The sequence below is a fragment of the Caretta caretta genome, chromosome 1, assembly GCF_965140235.1.
Source record: "Caretta caretta isolate rCarCar2 chromosome 1, rCarCar1.hap1, whole genome shotgun sequence".
Classification (NCBI taxonomy): Eukaryota; Metazoa; Chordata; order Testudines; family Cheloniidae; genus Caretta; species Caretta caretta.
This window is the reverse complement of record NC_134206.1, coordinates 142,084,408-142,108,363: the sequence shown is the minus strand read 5'-3', so window position 1 is coordinate 142,108,363 and position 23,956 is coordinate 142,084,408. Positions and strand designations below refer to the sequence as shown.

Below are 23,956 nucleotides of genomic sequence, written 5' to 3'. Positions count from 1 at the left end.
AGTTGGTAATACACAAATATGAATTGCCCTTTACCAACTGCATATTCAAATCAAGACAAGACAATCAGCCTATTTATGTTGACTATAAAATGACTTGTGAGGTGTTTTTATAAAGGCATACACTTAAAAGCAGAATCATTTTAACCACTTGAGAAATTGTAATAATCATCTTTACTACCTGGAGAGTCTCAGTGCCATGATGAATAAAATTGGAACATAAAAATGTAGTAAGAAGGTCAGTCCTGGTCCTGAATATTTGCATGGTATTGTAAAATAAGGGCATGATACAGCTCCCACTGATTGCAATGGGAGCCTCTCTATCTAGTCATCTGAGTTTGATCAAATCCTAGGAGCGCAACATCAAAGGCAGCTGATCTGAAAAGTTCTATTTGTTTCTAGAGCTTCAAAGACATTCCATAACTGCACGTAAATAATTCTATAACTGCATGTAAAGACATTCCATAACTGCAACATAGATACCGTGGAACTATGTATTAACATTGGTACAATGACCAATAGGTTCAAAAATTTTACCAGTGCAATAAACATCAAAAGAACTTGTTTGAATTAAACAGTTCACTTAAAAGTTTGTCCCTGCACCAATATAAAAATTCATCAATTTGCCTTATCCAGTTTAGCCTTGATATTCAATTCCAGATAAGCCCACTGTTACAGTATTTTTAAAAATATGATGCTGAGTGCAGTCCAAACTGCATGCTAAAGCTTCATCTTTTTAAAAAATCAATTCATATTTCCATTCTTTAAAGTCAACTTGTGGTTTTAGCTTACACTTAAAATCAATATAAAATTATTTTAAAAGGTTTGTTTTGGGTGTGTGCATGAACTGGTTACCTGTGAAACATTTGGGAGATTTTACCTGTCCAACCAAGCCAGCAGACTTTTAGCTGCTCCAATCAGATCCACCACAGAGGTCAGGAAGTCATTTGGTAATTTTCGGCTGGTCCTGCCATCATAGTGACCACTCCTCCTCCTCCCAATTATAAAGTTCTGCAGATTTTTGGCAGATGCGTTTAGCTTGTGAGAAAGGGTTTTTAGATTTTCTGTTTCCAAACCATAGTTCTGCATTTAAAAGAAATAAAATTGAAAGAAAGTTAGTACTTTTTGCCAAGATGTAGAACTGAAAAACAGTAATAATGCTCTTATGCTTCGAAACTTAGCCATTCCTGATACTTAAGGTAGGAACATGCCTACTCATTAATGTGGGGTTTTGGTTTTTTTGTTCCTGGCATGTTCTGTTTCTACAGGATACAGAATAGAAATGGAAAAACAGCAAAACTGTAATTAATCTTTTAACTGTTTTAAAGTATAAAATCTGTGTGCTTAAAAATCAGAGCTACCATTGGAAAAGAAATTTTTAAACATGCTTCTGCTCTGAAAAGTGGCTGTATAAAAGCAGTGCATTACTACCCAAGAGATCTGATGCCTATGGGACAGATTCTGATACCTTTACTCACCCTGAACAATACCTTACTTTACAATTAGTCCCATTAGTTTTCAGTGGGACCAAGATACTACACAACATCCAAATCTCACCTGGTGCATTCCAAATCACATTTGCTGACTTTTGTGAAAAGAGTTTTTACTCCTTTTTACTCCCATTAGTAGTATAGCAGAACTATGGAACACTGAGCACAATACAATTCTAGCTCATACCTCAACAGAATTGTTAACTACATTCCAATTTTAAAGCCAAATTCTGTACTGTAGTCCCCTGTACTGTGCAACCCCTTACACTGAAATTATGCAATATGCAATATCCAATATGCAGCAGATATGCACTGAATTATACAGTCATATAAATTTATTACAAATATTTGGTAATCCTTCCATTTTATGGAAATATTACTGAAAAATGCATCATAAAATAAAATATAATTATCATATAAAATTCATGTTATTAACTGTACCTATACAATCAAATCCAGGAATGTCACTCTGAAGCCTAAAATGCCTGTTGACTCAATGTGAAGCATTGGAAGCAGCTACAAGCATGGTCAAGAGTTCTTTTTGTTCAGAATATCACCAGGCTGGATCATCACTGGGTTTTCAAAGTCTCTTACCATTATATTTTTAAGTTCTCAGCCATTTTGACTTTACAAATTTCACCCCTGTGGTGCACAGCTATAGTAAGGAATGTACCCATGCCTTGAAGCAGCGCAGGCCGAGGGATGTGCTGGCTGCCGCTTCCCGCAGCCCCCATTGGCCTGGAGCAGCGAACCCCAGCCAGTGGGAGCTGCGATCAGCCGAACCAGTGGACTCTGCAGGTAAACAAACCAGCCCGGCCCACCAGGGGGCTTACCCTGAGGAGCTGCATGCCAAAGGTTGCCGATCCCTGTCCTAGACCATTGAGATATCAGAGGTAATTCAACCAGTCACCACCCTTACTCTACAACTAATTTGCATACAACAGTTCAATAGCTATATGACAGAGACTGCACTGATAGTGCATTACTTGGCCCAACTACCACCCGTGTGCCCAACTGCCACAGCCATGCAGCACACACAAAACTCCCCCAGCACAACACAACCAGTATACACAATAACCTCAAACACACAAAAAGAAAAGGAGTACTTGTGGCACCTTAGAGACTAACCAATTTATTTGAGCATAAGCTTTCGTGAGCTACAGCTCACTTCATCGGATGCATACCGTGGAAACTGCAGCAGACTTTATATATACACAGAGAATATGAACAGAGAATATTCATATTCTCTGTGTATATATAAAGTCTGCTGCAGTTTCCACGGTATGCATCCGATGAAGTGAGCGAATATTCTCTGTGTATATAGAAAAGGAGTACTTGTGGCACCTTAGAGACTAACCAATTTATTTGAGCATGAGCTTTCGTGAGCTACTGTAGCTCACAAAAGCTCATGCTCAAATAAATTGGTTAGTCTCTAAGGTGCCACAAGTACTCCTTTTCTTTTTGCGAATACAGACTAACACGGCTGTTCCTCTGAAATCTGTGTATATATAAAGTCTGCTGCAGTTTCCACGGTATGCAGCCGATGAAGTGAGCTGTAGCTCACGAAAGCTTATGCTCAAATAAATTGGTTAGTCTCTAAGGTGCCACAAGTACTCCTTTTCTTTTTGCGAATACAGACTAACATGGCTGTTACTCTGAAACCACTCAAACACACAGAGTCCCTCAGTTCAGCACATACCCATCATTCCCCACAACTCTCCTAGCATAACACAACCTACACGCAAATCAACACCACCACTCACACAACACCACAAGTAGCACACATAATAACCTCAAAACTCACATCGAAGCCTGTAATGTCTATCGAGTCATTGTGAAGCAATGGAAACAGCTACAAGCATGTTTGAGAGCTCCTATTTTTTAGAATGTCACCAGAGTCAATCCCTAAGATTTGTGGCCTCTTACCATCCAATTTTTAAACTCTCACCCATTTTTGGCTTTTTTACCCACATTACACCCATGCGACCACACAGGCTTTCAGCAACTATTAATAGAATAAGGTCACCCAACATTTTCTGCTACTTCCACAAAAACCCAACTTTTGACAAAAATAATTATGAAGAACCAGTTACCAAACACCTTCATCTCCTACCCTTGTGTCTGAAGGGTATTATAAATTATATTACTCCTGGGGGAATTCTGCGTCACTGCGCAAAATTTCCTTTCCCCCCACAGAAATGGGCTGCATAGCTGCTGGCTACCACCAGGGGGCTGCTGGACCCAGCAGAGCCCAGCTCTCAAACAGAAGACACTGCTTGGGGGAGATAGGGAGTGGAAGCTGCAGGGTTCCCAGCAGTCGCAGTTCCCTTCATACAAGCCCAGGACCCAGCATCAGGCTGTTTCTCCCTCTGCATCCCTGGGCTCTGGGAGGGTACAGGGTGCAAATATCTGGGCTGGAGGGCTCCCCGTGGCTGGGTTCTGTGAGTAGGTAGGGTAGGTGTCTGGATTATGGGGGAACAGCTGGGTCCTGAGGGGACAGGGGTGCATGTGAGTGTCGAGGCTGTGGCTGGGCTCTGAGGAGTAGAGGATGAGAGTGTCTGGGCTGGGGGTGGCCCACAGCTAGGTTCTAGGGGGAAGGGATGCAAGTGTGTGGGCTGGGGAAGGCACAGCTGGGCTCTGGGGGAGGAGGTGGTGTGAGTATCTGGGCTGGGGTGACACGACTGGGCTCTGGGGGGAGGGGGTGCAAGTGTCTCGACTGAGGGGTGCCCCATGGCTGGACTCAGGGGGAAAGGGAGTGGGGGTCTGGCCCCTTGGCTGGAGGGGAGAAGGCAGAGAAACAGGAACTGGGTTATCGTAGGCGTTTCTTTAACTCTGCCCCTGGGAGAAGTTTTGTGTGTCTGTATTGTTACAGACATATTTGCTGACAGGTATTTTGAAATAAATTACCAAAATAATTGAAACTGACATGATTGTGTAGTGTTAGTTTAACAAATAAAATACTAAAAAAATTGCAGAATTTTAAAATATTGTGTGAAGAATTTTTAATTTTTGGCACAGAATTTCCCCAGGAGTATTTTTAACCATCCTGTGAATAAGAGAGGAGATGGTTAGGATGTATATAATTTGCTCCTTGGGATCACTTCAGAGCAGAACTTCAGTACAATGAATGGGTCTTAACAAGTTATTCAGGTGATAATAGAAAGGGAAGTTCACACTTGCTGCTGCTTATTAGCAGGATAGTTTTCTATAGGTACTGTTGATGGAGTGGTAGAATAGAAAGCAGACACCTCCACGGGGGCTGAGATCCACATGGAAGAATCTGCCTCCTGCAAGCATTCCCTGACCACAGAAATACCGTGGGCCCTTTCACCACTGGCTGCCCCCTCTATCCCACACCTTTGGCTGGTGACACAGTCTCTGCTCCTGGAGAGGTGTTACAATGCGCCAAAGGGAAGCAACCTAAGAGCTTGTGCGTGTTTCCCATCATCCTAGCCAGAGTCTCTTTTTACTTGCAAAAAGAAAAGGAGTACTTGTGGCACCTTAGAGACTAGCAAATTTATTTGAGCATAAGCTTTCATGAGCTACAGCTCACTTCACTGCATGCATCCGATGAAGTGAGCTGTAGCTCACGAAAGCTTATGCTCAGATAAATTGGTTAGTCTCTAAGGTGCCACAAGTACTCCTTTTCTTTTTGCGGATACAGACTAACATGGCTGCTACTCTGAAACCTGTCATTTTTACTTGCAGTCATTCAGCAACTACACGTTTACTTTTCACAGCAGAGCTGCACTTTAAGACTATTTGAATAATGTAGCGGGATTTAAGATAAATAAAGATTTATTTAAGGTAAATAAAAATAAATCACAGACACACATACAACCCTGAGAACCAGAGGCTTCAAGACAATCTTATCTATTGACCTACCACATATTTTCTGACTACAGAAGCTTTAGTACTTAATTCTTAATTGTACAGTTGCTGACTTTTCTTCCTAGTCATACACAAGCCCTTAGAAAGGGACTTAATTGCTGATTAAATACACAGTATACTGAAGGCAATCATTTTTCTCCACTATTTAAAGATGCTATACCAATTATACGATAGATATATTTAGAATATAAACAGAAAAACTTTCTAAGCCAACATTAAAATTAACATGGAAAAAACAATACATGCTTTGTAATGCAGTGAAAGAACTAACAGTAATTAATCACCTTATAAAAACCACTAACTTATGTTAGCACCATGGACAACAGATACAATAAAAATAGATTTGCTATGCCCAGTAGTTGGAGGGATATGATGAGCATAATAGCAGAACTAGGACTATTATTTTTCAGTAAATAGTAAGTTTGCTGATGAATGCATTTTTCAGGGCATCAAAATTATTCACAAATTCAGGTCCAATTCAGCAAATAGATTTAACCAGAAATTTTATTTTAAAAAGTCTAAACTGTCTGTTTTGACTATTTTGAACTGAAACATTTCATATCCAAATGCCATTTTGTTTCAAATTTAATTTAATTTTAATAAAATGGTGCAACATGACTGAAAATGCCCAAAAGGAACAAAAACAAAACACTGAAAAGGTTTAATTTCTGCTCAAATTGTTTTGTTTGACCTGAAACAAAAGTGTTTTGGTTATTTTGTTGCAGCTAGAAAAACTGAAAAAAATTCAGTTTCAGTTCAGACCAAACCATTTTTTTTCCCCCTGATTTTTTTGGTTCAGCCCCCAAACCAAAAACTCACTCAGCTCTAGCTAAGACACGTAAGGAAAAGGTTGAAGAACCGAAGGCCATCTCTTTCTTGTCTGGTCATCTCTCCCAAATGTCTGGTTCAATTCACCACAAACAATGCAGGAAACAAATGAACGAAGAAGTTACACTGGGCTAAGATCTGGCATGTGAAATTTCATACAAGATCATTCTGGGTTTGGCAAAGTTAGAGGACGGGAATCATGCTTATGCCAGTAAGAAGTATTCCTCAAACTACAGAGGGACTGGTATCTCCATAATAAACCTTTAATGTTGAGAAGTCAATTAAAATTATATTTTTAAACACACACACACTTACTTACTTAACAGTTCATCATCAGTGAAGATGCTGTCAAGCAGCCACATGTAGTTATCAAATCACCTCCTAGTCTTCTGCAAACTAGTGATGAAGGTTTATGTTTTCTTATCAGTTCTTCAGACAGTGCATCTTAACTTTTCCAAACCCTTTGTTTTAGAGAATCATTTTTCAAAACAGAATTTGTATTTGAAAACTGACCATAAATAATATTGCTTTTATTGTATTGCCCTGAGTGCACATGGTAAGACTTCTAAATGCAGTCATAACAACAACACTATACAGGAACTATCAATTCCATGATCTATCTGATTAAGCCTCTTTTATATAAATCAAAACAAAATGTCCTATAGCTACAAACTTATATTCATGTTCTGTTCACCATCACAAAACATTTCGTTCACATTTCTCTTCCGCTATACTACGTATCTCTGTTTAGGTTTATTATAGTACAAATTCACTTGCATTTCTTCAGAAATTTAATCTCTCACACTGTTAATTTCTGCTCATTTTCCAAATTTATCTTATATATGTTGATACTTTAGATAAAAACCCAACTGAGGCAGAGATAACTAATTATACTCCAAAGATTCATCTGTCTTGTCTATTTAAGCTGTAAGCTCTTTAACACAGTTATGTGCTTGTACATTGCCTAGCACAGTGGCACTCCAAGCAAGGTTTAGGCCTTGAATTCTACTATAATGCGAATAATTAAACTAATAATAATATGCCATTTGCTCAATTCTTCACTTTTACATCAAGGCATACAGGCTTAGAATACTATTCTTAATACACTTTTGCTACATTTGAATGATGAGGTAAAATGCCATACAGATTTACATTAAAAAAATACTTAGAAAAGTACTTACTATGAAAAGCTTAGGGCCATAAGTTAAAGATGCACATTTTGACTATTTAAAGATTTCTGTCTTTCTTTTGGATGTCTTCCCTCATTGGCACAGGTGGGGGAGGGGAAATAATGATGGTAAAAACAACAAAACCTGTTGCTCTTATAGAACCATCACCTGCTCTCATTTAAAAAAAATAAAATAATCAGGAGCACAAGCTAATGCCTGACATCAATAAATTTTAGAACTATTTTATATTAGCAGTGGAGTCTATTTCAATGAAGTCTCTACGCAAAATAGAACACAGTTATAGCAAGGAGTGTGAATATAGATATATCAAATTTCCACCAGAATATCATTTTGCACAGCTGTAAAAATACCTTTAAAACAGTGGGCAAACCAACAACCCTCTTTCCCCCATCACTGGGCTATATTAAAAAGAAAAGTTGTACATGTTAAGCTTGAAAAAACTTGCCCAAGTAATAATTCCCAAGTCTGATCATAATTTAAATTTGGAAATGCATCACCATCAATGTGGGTTTCTAAGCAAAACTATGCATTTATTTTCAAGCAACAGAAAAAGACATAATTGCATACTATGGAAAATATTATGGTTCCACAATCCAAAATAAAAACCAACCACTGAAGAATTACCAGAGATTAAACAAGTTCGGAAATCTGTTTTTACAACTGAAAGACATGAATGACTGAACTCCATTGCAAAAGGAGTTACCCTAATCATACCACAATACTGCAGTAATGGGTCTAAAGGAGTCTTCTATAACCATCAGAAAACAAGTACCTGAGGAAACTAAACGATAACAGAAAGCTGTGAAGCTTAGCAGCAGGTGTTTGAGCTAAAATTTTACCAGTTAATTGCTTTTCTACATCTTCATATGATAGTTTGTGAGTGATGAATTGCAGTTCCTTCTCAAATTGACACACAGCAGCACCAATCACCATCAATTATTTCTATATTTTGTGCAGGGCCCCAGCCTACTCATTCTGCCTGCAAATGCTCTGTGCCATTTGTAGGGCCCTACCAAATTCATGGCCATGAAAAACGTTTCACGAACTATGAACTCTGGTCTCCCACTGTGAAATCTGCTCTTTTGTGTGCTTTAACCACATACTACACAGATTTCACAGGGGAGACCAGCTTTACTCAAATTGGGGATCCTCATCCAAAAGGGAGTTCTAGGGAAGTCGCAAGGTTATTTTAGGGGGACCGTGGTTTTGCCACCCTTACTTCTGCGCTGCCTTCAGAGCTGGGTGACCGAAGAGCAGCAGCTGCTGGCTGGAAAGTGGCAGCTGCTGGCCAGGCGCTCAGCTCTGAAAGCGGCACCCCACCAGCAGCAGTGCAGAAGTAAGGGTGACAATACCCTACCATGCCACCCTTACTTCTGCGCCGTTGCCTTCAGACCTGGGTGGCCAGAGAGTGGCGGCTGCTGACTGAGGGCCCAGCTCTGCAAGCAGCAGTGCAGAAGTAAGGGCAGCACTGTATGGCATCGTCACCCTTACTTCTGCACTGCTGCTGGTGGCAGCTCTGCCTTCACAGCTGGGCTCCAAGCCAACAGTCGCCACTCTACAGCTGCCTGGCTCTGAAAGCAGCGCCACCACCAGCCTTATGACACCTCCCGGCACACAATTCCTTTCTGGGTCAGGACCCCTATAATTACAACACTGTGAAATTTCAGATTGAAATAGCTGAAATCATGAAATGAATTATTTTTAAAATCCTATAACCACAAAATTGCCCAAAATGGACCTTGAATTTGGTAGAGCCCTAGCCATTTGATGCCATGAGGAGAAAAGCTGAATAAAAACACTTTGGACTAGCTTGAACAAAGTTGCTTAACTACCAAAACAAAACAAAAAAGCCCACTTCAAAAACACAAACCTAAGAAAAACTAGGGGAACATTTGCTAATAGGCTAAAGCACTTCACGCCGCAGCATAGATAAGTAGAACGGCTGGCTGTTCCAAACTGGTGTACAGATATAGCGTTAACCCTAGTATATCTGCTCTGTCAGCACACCAGTTTAAAGCTGCTGGGATCCAAGCCTCAGTTCCAATAGCAGTTTCTTAGCCCTTTAAAATAGATGGGTGGATCATAGCTTCTTACACTGGCACTACTGCCCTGATGTCTTTGAGCACATCTGAGATCAAGGTCACTGCATGTCTTTTAAAAACACACAAGGTAGAGGAAGGACCATATGGCCACCTGGCATAATTCCCTCAACCATTGTTTCTCCCTTTTCACCACAGCCAGCTGCTGCAATCCACGTGGAGGAAGTATACATATTCATTGACCAGAATGGCTTTGCTGCTATGTAGATTCACTTGAACTCTCTAGCAAAGACAACTGACAGTCCCATTGTGTGTTCCACCCACTAAGTGATAAAAGTGGTTCTGACCGGCAGAAATCTTTACCCCTTATAGTAGATGTAAAAAAAGGGATACCATTTCCCCTAGAGGACAAAAAACCAGAAATGCCTGAGAAATTATTTCGTTTAGGTGAAAAATAAGCATTACCCAAACCACAAAGAATAGGACTACTCTACAGAACACAGGAGTAGATATTACTGCAAATATTTCTGCTTGAGGCAAAGGAAAAAATAGGAACAGAACTAGGACAGGAATATATAGAAACTCAATGACGGTGATTTATTGAGCTGCTGCCTCCCACCTGGAGGAGGCAGCAAGAGCACTAGACATCTGGTTTTCGACTGGAACACCCGGTCGAAAAGGGACCCTGGTGGCTCCAGTCAGCACTACTGACCGAGCCGCTGAAAGTCCAGTCAGTGGCGTAGTGTGGCTAAGGCAGGCTCCCCCTGCCTTGGCTCCCTGCAACCCCCGGAAGTGGGTGGCATGTCCAGCTCCTAGGCACCGGGGCAGCCCTGGGGACTCTCTGCGCTGCCCCTGCCCCGAGCGCCAGCTCCAGAGCTCCCATTGGTCAGGAACCACGGCCCCTGCGCCTAGGAGACAGCCATGCCGGCTGCTTCCGGGAGTCTCCTGAGGTAAACACCACCCAGCCAGAGCCTGCATCCCGAACCGCTGCCCAACCCTGAACCCCTTCCCGCATCCTAAACCCCTCATTTCTGGCCCCACTCCAGAGCCCACACCCCCTGCCAGAGCCCTCACCCCCTCCTCCACCCCATCCCCAGACCCAGCCCAGTGAAAGTGAGTGAGGGTGGGGGAGAGCAAGCGATGAAAGGAGGGGGGATGGAGTGAGCAGGGGTAGGGTCTCGGGGAAGGGGCGGGGCCTCATGGCAGGTAGCAGGGCAGGGATGTTTGGTTTTGTGCAATTAGAAAGTTAACAACCCTAAGCAGCAGCAGTAGCAGCTGAGTGAATAACAGAAGTAGAAGATTTGTTTTCCCTCTGGCAAATATTTGTCATTACACCTAAAACATTTTTAAAAAGACAAGGATAATTATGGATCTTTTAAAAAATGCTTTTAGTTTAAATAATCAAGACAGCCTTTTGAAAATATAACTGCTAAAGTCTACAAGATAACTGCACTACATCCTAAATAATAAATTACATATTTAGAAATGTAACTTCTTGATTATGCCTGACATTTCTCGATGATATGAATAAAATTTACAAGGATGAAGTTATACATTTTCTTTCCTCTAAATTATTATTTTACCCATTCTCTGAATGAGTCAGTGTCTTGTGAAAAACATTCTGTGTGATTGTATAATTAAAGACTGTATAATGATACAAATGCACAGGGAGGGCCAAATTAAGGTTTCATGCAACCTTAATTCTGGCATTTTCCAACTTCTAAGTGCTTGATTTTTCAGCCCTAATAATGTTCTTTAAAAAATTATCTTAAAAGAAGACAAATAAAAACATTCCATCATGTGGAATATTGACACCAAATGGTACAACATCAAGGTCTGAATATTTCGACACACAAAACTCTACCATTTGAAGTAACAGAGTAAATGGTAGCTGTAGTAGACTGTTATCCTCTATCGGGAGCACACAACAGGGGAGAGAAGAGATACATACTTTGCTACTGGAATTCAGTTATTTGCTGACAGCAGAGGAATGTGAAGACTCAGGATTTCTGAGTTCAATTCCAGGTTCTAGAGGGTAGTATGTGCTCTAGTGGTTATTGACCCTTCTGCCCCTCTGCCCCTAGCCTCACTCATCCTGTACTTCTATCCAAACCCCCACCATACCTCACCACCAGCTCCTGTTCACTCTGCTCTGATTCACTCCCAAGCTCCTGGCCACCTCCTGTTGTAGCTTGTGGAACCCTCTCTTCCCTTGTCCCCCCCCCACCCCATCACATTTCTCACCTCTCTACATTCCAATGTAGCTGCCTCCTCCTTTTCAACCTCACTGAATGGGTGCTAGACAGGAATAATTGAGAGCACAGAAAAGTCAGTCTGCCTGCTCTTAGTTCCTGTGCCCAGGACCACAGAGGACCCAATCAGCCAGGAGAAGTAATTACAGGAAAAGTCCTGGTCAGCCCCTGTTGCTCGCTGAAGATGGAGCATGCTCAATACAAACAGATTCTCTGGAGGAGAATTTAGCCGCCAAACTGAACAAGTCTCTACTGAGCTTATGCAAACTGAGATTTTCAGAGACTTAAAACTTGGCCAAATTTGGGTCAGTTTTTGCAAAGACAGCGCCCTGACACCAGGGCAACCACCTTGCCAAATTTCAAGTCTGCTGCAAAGCAAGGAGGTATTTGATGAAACGGTTGCAAAATTTGTGTGTGTGTGTGTTTTAACATAGGCCAGGGGTTCCAAAACTTGGTTCGCGACTTGTTCAGGATAAGCCCTTGGTGCGCTGCATAGTGCTTTGTTTACCTGAGCGTCCACAGGTACGGCCACTCTCAACACCCAGTGGCCGCAGTTCACCATTCCCAGCCAATGGGAGCTGCGGGAAACGGCATGGGCCCGGCCACCGCTTCCCGCAGCGCCACTGGCCAGGAACTGCGAACCATGGCCACTGGGAGCTGTGAGTGGCCGTACTTGCGGACGCTCGGGTAAACAAAGCGTCTCGTGGCCCACCAGGGGTTTACCCTGAACAAGCGACAAACCAAGTTTGGGAACCCCTGACATAGGAAAACAATATTTTTCCCAAGCTTCGTTCTCAGAAATAGCTGAACCATTTTAGCTGAAGCAAAAAACAAAACAAAAAAGCCTGAGGCAAACAGCCGGCATTGAAAATTTCACCCCAACCGGTTAGATATTTGCAAAGTTATAAACATATAAACAACTGAAAACAGGCTCTTACAATGGGAAGTGTTGGGCATCCTTAACCACAGACATTGCTACCAGCTCCATCGAGAATATATATTTCTCAGTGCCACCTCTCCCAGGGTCTTTCAATGCCAACACAAAGTTTAAGAAGCGTATCATCCTTCCTTCTCATTGAAGAAGCACTGCCAAGCAGGTTAATCTACAGTGTTCAAATTATGCTGTTTTATAAGTGTACACTGTGTGCTCCTCACACCATCTTCATAAATACAAAACAATAAGATGACTAGCTTTGTTTCAATAATTATTTATTCCAAATGATTTATTTAATTACTGAGAGATACAAGATGGTCCAATCTTTTATTGGACCAACTTCTGTTGACGGAAGAGACAAGCTTTGGAGCTTCACAGAGCTCTTCTGCAGGTAACCAGAGTGCCACAGAATGACACAGCTAAATACAAGGTGGAACAGATTGTTAAGCATAAAGGGTAAACACATGTTGCAAGAAACCACATAAAATGAAGTGGGCAATTAACACCTCTTCAATCTCAAGACAAAAAGGGGTTACTAGGTTACAAATTGTTGTAATGAACCATAAAACCAGTCTCTACTGAGACCATGGTTTTTAGTGTCTAGCAGAAGTTATGAAGTTTCCAGGCTTGTCTTTTGAAAGTGAGGTACAGGTTTCCTCTGAGGACAAGGACTAAGAGGTCAGATATGAAGTTATCACATTTTGAAAAGTACTTGCCCGTAGGGCTAGACAATAAGACAGAAAATATCATATTGCCTCTCTATAAATCCATGGTACGCCCACATCTTGAATACTGCGTGCAGATGTGGTCTCCCCATCTCAAAAAAAAAGATATATTGGAATTGGAAAAGGTTCAGAAAAGGGCAACAAAAATTACTAGGAGTATGGAACGGCTTCCGTATGAGGAGAGATTAATAAGACTTGGACTTTTCAGCTTGGAAAAGAGACGACTAAGGAGGATATGATTGAGGTCTATAAAATCATGATGGCTGTGAAGAAAGTAAATAAGGAAGTATTATTTACTCCTCCTCATAAGACAAGAACTAAGGGTCACCAAATGAAATTAATAGACAGCAGGTTTAGAACAAAACAAAAGGAAGTATTTCTTCACAGTCAACCTAGGGAACTCTTTGCCAGAGAATGTTCTGAAGGCCAAAACTATAACAGCGTTAAAAAAAGAACGAGATAAGTTCTTGGAGGATAAGCCCATCAATGGCTATTAGCCAGGATGGGCAGAGATGGTGTCCTTAGCCTCTGTTTGCCAAAAGTTCGGAATGAGCAACAGAGAATGGATCGCTTGATGATTACCTGTTCTGTTTGTTCCCTCTGGAGCACCGGGCATTGGTGTCGGAAGACAGTATACTGGGCTAGATGGACCTTTGGTTTGACCCAGTATGGCCGTTCTTATGACATCATTTTTTGGTTTGAGTTCGTTGTAGAGCATGATTGCTTGGTTCCACCCACATAGCTGTAGTTGGAGCATTTGATGCACTGCTTGAGGTACACCACACGTTGTGATAGGCCATGAATCTTGAAAGGTGTTTTGTAGAGGGTATTTATTATTGTAGCAATGGAAACGCATCTGCAAGTTTTGCATCTCTTGTTTTGGTAGGGTCTGGTCCTGCTTTGCATTGGTGTGTCCTGGTCTGTGGGGAGCTTGCTTCTGATGATAAGCTTGGTGAGTTTGGGGGCGGGGGTTGTTTGAAGGCCAGAAGAGGAGGTTTGGAAAAGATTTCTTTCAGAATGTGGTCCCCACCAAGCATGGGTTATAACTGTTTGATGATACTCCATATGATACTCCTTATGCTTAGCAGTCTGTCCCAACTTGTAATTTAGCTGTGACACTCTGGATACCTTTTACAGACCTGAAGAAGAGCTCTGTGAAGCTCCAAAGCTTGTCTCTTCCACCAACAGAAGTTGGTCCAATAAAAGATATTACTTTGCCCATCTTTTGTCTCTCTTCAGATCAACACGACCCATCCCGATGAGTCGAAAGAATAGTAAATATGGCAGGCGACCAGCTTGGCTTAATGGTGAAATCCTAGCGGATCTTAAACATACAAAAGAAGCTTACAAGAAGTGTAAGGTTGGACATATGACCAGGGAAGAGTATAAAAATATTGCTCGGGCATGTAGGAATGATATCAGGAGGGCCAAATCGCACCTGGAGCTGCAGCTAGCAAGAGATGTCAAGAGTAACAAGAAGGGTTTCTTCAGGTATGTTGGCAACAAGAAGAAAGCTAAGGAAAGTGTGGGCCCCTTACTGAATGAGGGAGGCAACCTAGTGACAGAGGATGTGGAAAAAGCTAATGTACTCAATGCTTTTTTTGCCTCTGTCTTCACTAACAAGGTCAGCTCCCAGACTGCTGCGCTGGGCATCACAAAATGGGGAAGAGATGGCCAGCCCTCTGTAGAGATAGAGGTGGTTAGGGACTATTTAGAAAAGCTGGACGTGCACAAGTCCATGGGGCCGGACGAGTTGCATCCGAGAGTGCTGAAGGAACTGGCGGCTGTGATTGCAGAGCCATTGGCCATTATCTTTGAAAACTCGTGGTGAACCGGAGAAGTCCCGGATGACTGGAAAAAGGCTAATGTAGTGCCAATCTTTAAAAAAGGGAAGAAGGAGGATCCTGGGAACTACAGGCCAGTCAGCCTCACCTCAGTCCCTGGAAAAATCATGGAGCAGGTCCTCAAAGAATCAATCCTGATGCACTTCCATGAGAGGAAAGTGATCAGGAACAGCCAGCATGGATTCACCAAGGGAAGGTCATGCCTGACTAATCTAATCGCCTTTTATGATGAGATTACTGGTTCTGTGGATGAAGGGAAAGCAGTGGATGTATTGTTTCTTGACTTTAGCAAAGCTTTTGACACGGTCTCCCACAGTATTCTTGTCAGCAAGTTAAGGAAGTATGGGCTGGATGAATGCACTATAAGGTGGGTAGAAAGCTGGCTAGATTGTCAGGCTCAACGGGTAGTGATCAATGGCTCCATGTCTAGTTGGCAGCCGGTATCAAGTGGAGTGCCCCAAGGGTCGGTCCTGGGGCCGGTTTTGTTCAATATCTTCATAAATGATCTGGAGGATGGTGTGGATTGCACTCTCAGCAAATTTGCGGATGATACTAAACTGGGAGGAGTGGTAGATATGCTGGAGGGCAGGGATAGGATACAGAAGGACCTAGACAAATTGGAGGATTGGGCCAAAAGAAATCTGATGAGGTTCAATAAGGATAAGTGCAGGGTCCTGCACTTAGGATGGAAGAATCCAATGCACAGCTACAGACTAGGGACCGAATGGCTAGGCAGCAGTTCTGCGGAAAAGGACCTAGGGGTGACAGTGGACGAGAAGCTGGATATGAGTCATCAGTGTGCCCTTGTTGCCAAGAAGGCCAATGGCATTTTGGGATGTATAAGTAGGGGCATAGCCAGCAGATCGAGGGACGTGATCGTTCCCCTCTATTCGACATTGGTGAGGCCTCATCTGGAGTACTGTGTCCAGTTTTGGGCCCCACACTACAAGAAGGATGTGGATAAATTGGAGAGAGTCCAGCGAAGGGCAACAAAAATGATTAGGGGTCTAGAACACATGACTTATGAGGAGAGGCTGAGGGAGCTGGGATTGTTTAGTCTGCAGAAGAGAAGAATGAGGGGGGATTTGATAGCTGATTTCAACTACCTGAAAGGGGGTTCCAAAGAGGATGGCTCTAGACTGTTCTCAATGGTAGCAGATGACAGAACGAGGAGTAATGGCCTCAAGTTGCAGTGGGGGAGGTTTAGATTGGATATTAGGAAAAACTTTTTCACTAAGAGGGTGGTGAAACACTGGAATGCGTTACCTAGGGAGGTGGTAGAATCTCCTTCCTTAGAGGTTTTTAAGGTCAGGCTTGACAAAGCCCTGGCTGGGATGATTTAACTGGGAATTGGTCCTGCTTTGAGCAGGGGGTTGGACTAGATGACCTCCTGAGGTCCCTTCCAACCCTGATATTCTATGATTCTAACACAGCTACAGCAACACTTCTCTTATTACTAACATTTGCTATGAGATTTTGCTGACTGAAAAACAAACTATGCCGAAGTGATTGAAATGTTTATCAATACTATCCTGCTTAAGGAAGTGCTAAAAAGGGAAAGCAATTCTGCACAACTCCTTGGAGTTTGAAAGTCTCACATAAATGATGATCTTGGTCCCAGCAATCCCATCTGTGCTTTTCAGATAGCGACTTCTGTATCACTGCACTATCTTCTGGGACATCAGAAATACAAATTCTCCTTATGACACTGAAGATTTTCACTAATAAAGCATGTATACAATTATTTTGTTAGTCCAATTCAATCAGAGACCATAAAACAAAGCAATAATTATGTATTTTTCTGTATGTTCTCTCAAATAGATCACTGTGGTCCTAGTTAGACAATTGCTCTCATTCCTCTAGAATTTCATATGTCAGAATACCATTGTATGGTAGTAAACATCACACCCAGATCTCAGACTAATATCTTAAAAGAAGCAGTAAAACCACTGGCATTGCCATGAATGTGACACCAGTTTAAATCTTGTTATTCCATAATGGACATCTTTAAACACCAATTCCTCTGAATGGGTGTGCACCTTTTTAAACTCTCATAAGCAGCCACCAAAGTTAAACAAATAAAAATTAAGATCCACAACACAGACTGTAAACCCCTTAATTTCACATGGAGGGGGAGGCAAAGGCAGTTTTGTGCACAGGCCTACAGAAAGGGAAATCAGGTAACATCACAGTGCCATCCTCCTCCCTCCTACATGGGTTTGAGGCACATGTGTGAGGAAGGATGGAGGCTGGGTGGACCAGGAGAAAACTGAATAAGCCAAAGGCAAAAGGGAATAATCATCCCCAACAGGTCCCTTCAAAGACTCCCCATAAAAGGTAATTCAGCTTTGAGGTGTGTTATCTTTTCCCCAGAACCTCCTCTCAGGAGTCCTGGTGCCACATGGGGCTATAAAAAGAAAAGGAGTACTTGTGGCACCTTAGAGACTAACAAATTTATTTGATCATAAGCTTTTGTGAGCTACAGCTCACTTCATTGGATGGAGATGGAGTTCCTAGTGACATAGCTCCAGTGGCAACACCAGAAAAAAGCCCATGCATAAACACAGCCCCTCCAACTGGATGCCTGGCCTCCCACAGCTCCCTGGGAATCCATCAAGTTTGGTCACCGTTTCCATGGCCTTATTCCCACGGGGAAGAAGGCCTGAGAGAAACATGTGCATGGGATATCTCTGCAAATGGATCCTCTCCTCACTGAGGTTTTCGTCTCTTGAGGCTGCTACCCAGGGTTTCTCTGTTTTTGTCATTTTGTGGGAAGGGCTGGGGGATCATTTGTGCCTCTAGTATTAACATAATTTTCCTGCAAGGCTCTAAGTGAACTGTCCAACTACACCTTAAAAAACCAATAAGAACCTTCAAAGTGACCTGTGTGGGCTATTGGAGATATCCTTTTACTTCCTCATTTTATTGACCAGTTATGGACTTTTGATTCTGTTGTTTAATTCAGGCCAAAGATGGGAAAGGAACAGCCATATGAATGCAACTGTAGCTTATGAAGGCCAATGATAAAAGGGATAAGTAATTTTACTCCTATGAACAAGAAAATATTGCCAATAAATCTTAACTTTAGTACATATGATCTTCCGTTCCTAAATGGAATCTTCTCTCAGTAGCACAGGGATGATTAAGTTTAATGTTCACCATTAATGACAAATGTAATTTTGAGATCTAACTACTGATAAAAGGCAGGGGAAAGGATTTCTACCTAAGAAATGGTTTCAGAAGACGAGATTAAGACAAAAAGTATATTCTTAAGAGGAATAATTCATGGATAAAGTAGTTCTATTCTTCCATGCATTTGCACAGAAATGTTTCATGTTAGTGATAACTAATTTCATAATGGGTGCACATCAATATTTTCTCCGGCAAATCACACTGATGCCTTGTCTGTAGTAATCCTCAAGGTTCACAATTTTGAATGCACCGAATATAACCAAGTTCTAGTCCCGGCCATAGCCATTTAAGCAACTGACATTAAGTAAGTTTCTAAGCATGCCGTATCTGCTACTTTCCCCATGACCTATGCAAAGCTCAAAGTAAAAAATATCTATTATTTCCTTTTTTTAGAGGGGGTTTCCTCTCCCCACCACCACATTCTCCATCAATAGATTGCACGTCAAGGATGGTTTCATTAAGTGACCGATCTTCAGCTGGTGTAAATCAGTGAAGCTATGCTAATTTATACCATCCGAAGGTCTGACTCACAGTTTTTAAAATGCTGTCAAGAACCAGCCTCCAAAATCCCAATCCACAGAACTTTTAAACATAAAAACATAAGAATGGCTATACCAGGTCAGACCAACAGTCTAGTGGCCAGTACCAGAGCTTCAGAGGGAATGAACAGAACAGGGCAATTATCAAGTGATCCACCCCATATTGTCTACACCCAGCTTCTGGCAGTCAGAGGTTTAGGGACATGCAGAGCATAGGGTTGCATCCATGATCATATTGGCCAATAGCCATTGAGGAACCCTTCCACCATGAACGTATCTAATTCTTTTTTGATTCCAGTTATACTTTTGGCCTTTAAACCTAGTGCCTAATAATATCTTTGAGTGATCCCTAATTCTTGTGCTATGTGAAGATTCAAACACCACTTCCTTATTCACTTTCTTCACACCAGTCATGATTTTACAGACCTCTATCATATCCGCACCCCTGGTCATCTTTTTTGTAAGATGAACAGTCCTAGCCTTTTAAATCTCTCCTTACATGGAAGTTGTTGGGCTCTTACCATTCACCAGGCTCCAGCTGTTAGTCCCTGTGGGCCTGGGGAGGAACAGGACTCTCTCTTCCCCTGCATGAACCGCTTCTGGGGCTGGGTCAGACCCACCTCTGGGAACCTGGGAACAGGAACAGGAAGCTCTGCGGCTGCCACCCTGACTTCTGCGCTGCTTTCAGAGCTAGGCTCCTAGCCAGAAACTGTGGAGCATCCTGCCGCAGCTTCCAGCTGGGCTCTGAAGGCAGCACACCCGTGGAGCTTCCTGAAGCTGTGGGGGTTCCCAAAGATGGGTCTGACCCAGCCCCGGAAGCGGCCCCTGGAGGGTAAGAGGAAGTGCCACCCCTCTCCAGCCCAGCCAGGACTAGCAGCTGGAGCCCGGTGCATGGTAGGAGCCCGCCTCCACTACAATAGCCAGATTTCATGGGGGAGATCAGATTTCATGGTCCATGATGTGTTTCTCATGACCATAAATTTGATAGGGCCCAAACCATAATTAATGGTTTCATACTGCCTTTCAAGGGTATACAGACATAAATGAGGCAAAGTCTGCAAACGTCTGGAACTGCACTCAGTCTAAGCAGTCTGTATAAATGTAGGAGTTGACCTACATTAGTTAGGAGTGTTAATCAGGTCCTGGGACTAATATAATTATTTGGGAAGTAGGTTAAAAGGGTTGACTGCTATAAATCCATTGGAAAGGAGACCTGGGTGAATTGGCACATAAGTAACTGACCAAACTGTGTCTTGTGCTGTAGTTTTGGATTGTTTTACCTCTTTTGCATTATCAACACCGGTGGTGATAACCAGTTGTCACAAAGCGAAGCCCTATTCTGAGAAACTCAATCAAAAATCTAAACAACGTGCTTAAGTGTAAGTATTGTTTTCTATTGTGGTTGTGTGATTTGAGTCTGAAAAATGTAAATGGTTATATCAACCAATTTTCTAGTTTGTGCTAGCCAAATCATAACTCAATGCTATTTTTGTCGTCTGATATCCTTATACTATTAGCTGCTACTGTTAATGATATTTAATAAACTCAGTAAAACTAAATTCAACTTGAATCCTTTTCTTTAGTTAAGCAATTGAAATTAAAAGAACCCCAGAAAAGGGGGTATAGGTAATCAATTAAGCACTTGCTTAAATAAGGTTAGTTTTATACCCTATCTTTCTTAAATACCTATACATAACATTGATCACTAATGTCTAAACCAGGGGTAGGCAACCTATGGCACACGTGCCAAAGGCGATATGTGAGCTGATTTTCAGTGGCACTCACACTGCCCGGGTCCTGGCCACCAGTCCGGGGGGCTCTGCATTTTAATTTAATTTTAAATGAAGCTTATTAAACATTTTAAAAACCTTATTTACTTTAATATATAACTAAACTATTGTTGTATGTAAAGACTTATAGAAAGAGACATTCTAAAAACGTTAAAATGTATTACTGGCACACGAAACCTTAAATTAGAGTGAATAAATGAGGACTCGGCACACTACTTCTGAAAGGTTGCCGACCCCTGGTCTAGACAATAGCACAAACTAAGCATGATGTTTAACCTTCACTACAAATTCCTCATATCCTGTGCATGTAATCCAACTCCATTATATTATTTTATGTGCGTGGTAATTATAAATATATGGTGCACCCATTTCTCAGAATGTAAATGAGAGTAACTGGGCATGAGGAAACAAGCTTATACTAGCTATAACAAATAACGCTCACTCAGTGTAACTAAATGCTTTTATGAAAAAAAAGTTACAATCTGTCTTGTTTACACTAGTGTGCAGCCACTCCAAACACACTAAGTTCAATTTTGTTTCTTCTGAGTTAATAAACATTTGTTTTCTTTATATTTTCATTGAACTTTATATTATAGCAAATAACCTACTTTACATCCCTCTGAACATCTGCAGCAGTTCTCAGAAGAGTCCCGTGTGCGGGTCTCTCTCTCCACACACACACACACGTGTATGTACACATACAAAATCTTAAATATGTTCAGACCCCAGGGCTAGGTTCTCCTATTGCACTCAAGCTCTGTGTGTCACTGTCAACAGTGGTACAACTTTACAGAATGTTCTTAGAGGAAAGCGTGTTCAAAACCCAAACCTCTATCTTATTTCTTGTCTTATTGTATTTCCCTCTTTTTTTTAATTTGAGTCCCATCCCCACTCCAAACCCCCACCAAAGAAATGACAATACAACCTAGAGACATGTCACATGGAAAAACAACTTTGGCAGATGCACAGGACTACAAAGCCCCCTGAAGACCACTTGAATCCTTCAGCTTGGATTCGCTCCACTGGGATTAGGCTTCCCTACAGATGCTTCTGAAGCTCTGAAAGCTAGCTCATATTAAAAACCCCAGTAATTTGGAAAATCAAGAACATTTTAGTGGAATCACACTCTATCCTCTCATTCTATAATCCCATGCCCAGTAGGAGCATCTATCCCACATCTGAGAATGCAGACAACCTTCTTAGTGAGCGTTATACCATTCATGTCTTTAATCAGATGTCAGGAAGCATACATATTATGAAAGGAGACTCAAGGAGCTTGGCTTGTTCAGCCTAACTAAAAGAAGGTTGAAGGGAGATATGATTGCTCTCTATAAATATATCAGAGGGATAAATACTGGAGACGGAGAGAAATTATTCAAGCTCAGTACCAATGTGGACACAAGAACAAATGGATATAAACTGGCCACCAGGAAGTTTAGACTTGAAATTAGACGAAGGTTTCTAACCATCAGAGGAGTGAAGTTTTGGAATAGCCTTCCAAGGAAAGCAGTGGGGGCAAAAGACCTATCTGGTTTTAAGATTAAACTCAATAAGTTTATGGAGGAGATGATATGACGGGATAACATGATTTTGGTAATTAACTGATCTTTAAATATTCATGGTAAATAGGCCTAATGGCCTGTGATGGGATGTTAGATGGGGTGGGATCTGAGTTACCCAGGAAAGAATTTTCTGTAGTATCTGGCTAGTGAATCTTGCCCATATGCTCAGGGTTTAGCTGATTGCCATATTTGGGGTCGGGAAGGAATTTTCCTCGAGGGCAGATTGGAAGAGGCCCTGGAGGTTTTTCGCCTTCCTCTGTAGCATGGGGCACGGGTCACTTGCTGGAGGATTCTCTGCTCCTTGAAGTCTTTAAACCACGATTTGAGGACTTCAATAGCTCAGACATAGGTGAGGTTTTTCGCAGGAGTAGGTGGGTGAAATCCTGCGTTGTGCAGGAGGTCAGACTAGATGATCATAATGGTCCCTTCTGACCTTAGTATCTATGAATCTATTCACACATTAGATAATTATTCAACAGTTAATCCTTTTTACTGTAAAATAAAAGCAGCTATGTTTTAACAAACTGGAATAATCATCCAACATGTAATGTATAATACTCTAAGGGAGTGCATGAAAGGGACACTGGAAACTGACTTGATTAATATCAGGACCTTTTGTTTTTAAAAGGCAACCAGAATCCAATTATTGCACTCTCATACAACAATTTCACATTACAATTTGAATAGAAACTAGCCTTTGAGAAGGGGAGTTGATCTAGGATGATTTTTTTCTTAAGGCTGATGTGCAAGCCTCTCAGCCTCAAATCTGTGACACCAGTTTATTAAATTAAAAGCCTCTTTCTAATCAACAACTGAGCATGATGGCATGCACTACTTCCTATTTTACAATATATAAGCAATTTAGCATTTAATGTGAAGAATTTGTTTAACTATTTATTCAGCAATCTCTCAAATAATATATATTTCCTGTTTTTCTTTCCTCCCCTCCTTCCCAGGAAGTTTACCAATGCGCAGAGCAAGTCAACTGCTTCCAAGATAAGCTCCTGGTGGCCAATTCGTGTGACTCCCAGATCCTCCAGTTCTTGGTGAGTAATACGTAGTAGCTGGTCCCCACTAATCTTCTCTCTCTCAAAGTTCTTAATATACTGCTGCAGGCAATCATCAAGACCTACAAGAAGAGAGGGAAAGGGGAAAAAGTTAATAACATTCTGGACTCCACAAATAAAAAGTCAAACTAAAATGGACTAAATAAACAAAAGCCCATGAAGGATAAGCAAAATGTTTAAGCATTAGAAAAAAAAAATCAAAGGATCTAATTCTATGCTGCACAGAGAGGAGAGAAGGTGGCTTTATGCCCCTTTGCATGCTCCAGATTATGGGCTGCTCCTGGGGCCAAAACAGCAGCCCTGGTTCCTCCATTTATGGCAGCCCTGAATCCCTGTAGTGCTATGTGTTATGCATGTGAATCTGATACATCTCCTATGCCAGGTCTTCCAAGGGCAGCAGCCTAGGGTCACTTATGGCAAACCTATGCTGCTGAGAATCTCCCCTGGCCAGCTGCAGTGTGTTAATAGCTGCCAGACATTAATAGAACAATATATGGCGGTTGGAATAGGGGAAAGAATCTGTCCCAAAGAGTGAGCAAGACTATGTAGAACACAAGGTTTAAGACTTAGTTGGAGTCTAGCTTACTACATATTTTTGCCTGCACCAAAAACCACC

The 23,956-nt window shown here is 41.8% G+C and overlaps 1 protein-coding gene across 4 annotated transcripts in view; it reads right to left on the bottom strand.

The window, feature by feature from the left end:
- Window positions 1-23,956, bottom strand: part of CNKSR2 (connector enhancer of kinase suppressor of Ras 2) — a 376,791-nt gene that overhangs the window by 297,038 nt on the left and 55,797 nt on the right. For 3 of the 4 annotated variants that reach the window (XM_048862811.2, XM_048862821.2, XM_048862830.2), the window contains exons 2-3: window positions 23,239-23,402; window positions 878-1,080 (exon numbers count right to left, since the gene is read on the bottom strand). In XM_048862811.2, coding sequence (XP_048718768.1) covers window positions 878-1,080; window positions 23,239-23,402 — 367 coding nt within the window. Of the gene's footprint in view, window positions 1-852; window positions 1,081-23,238; window positions 23,403-23,956 lie in introns of those variants that run through there. The other variant, XM_048862839.2, reaches the window with a different exon arrangement.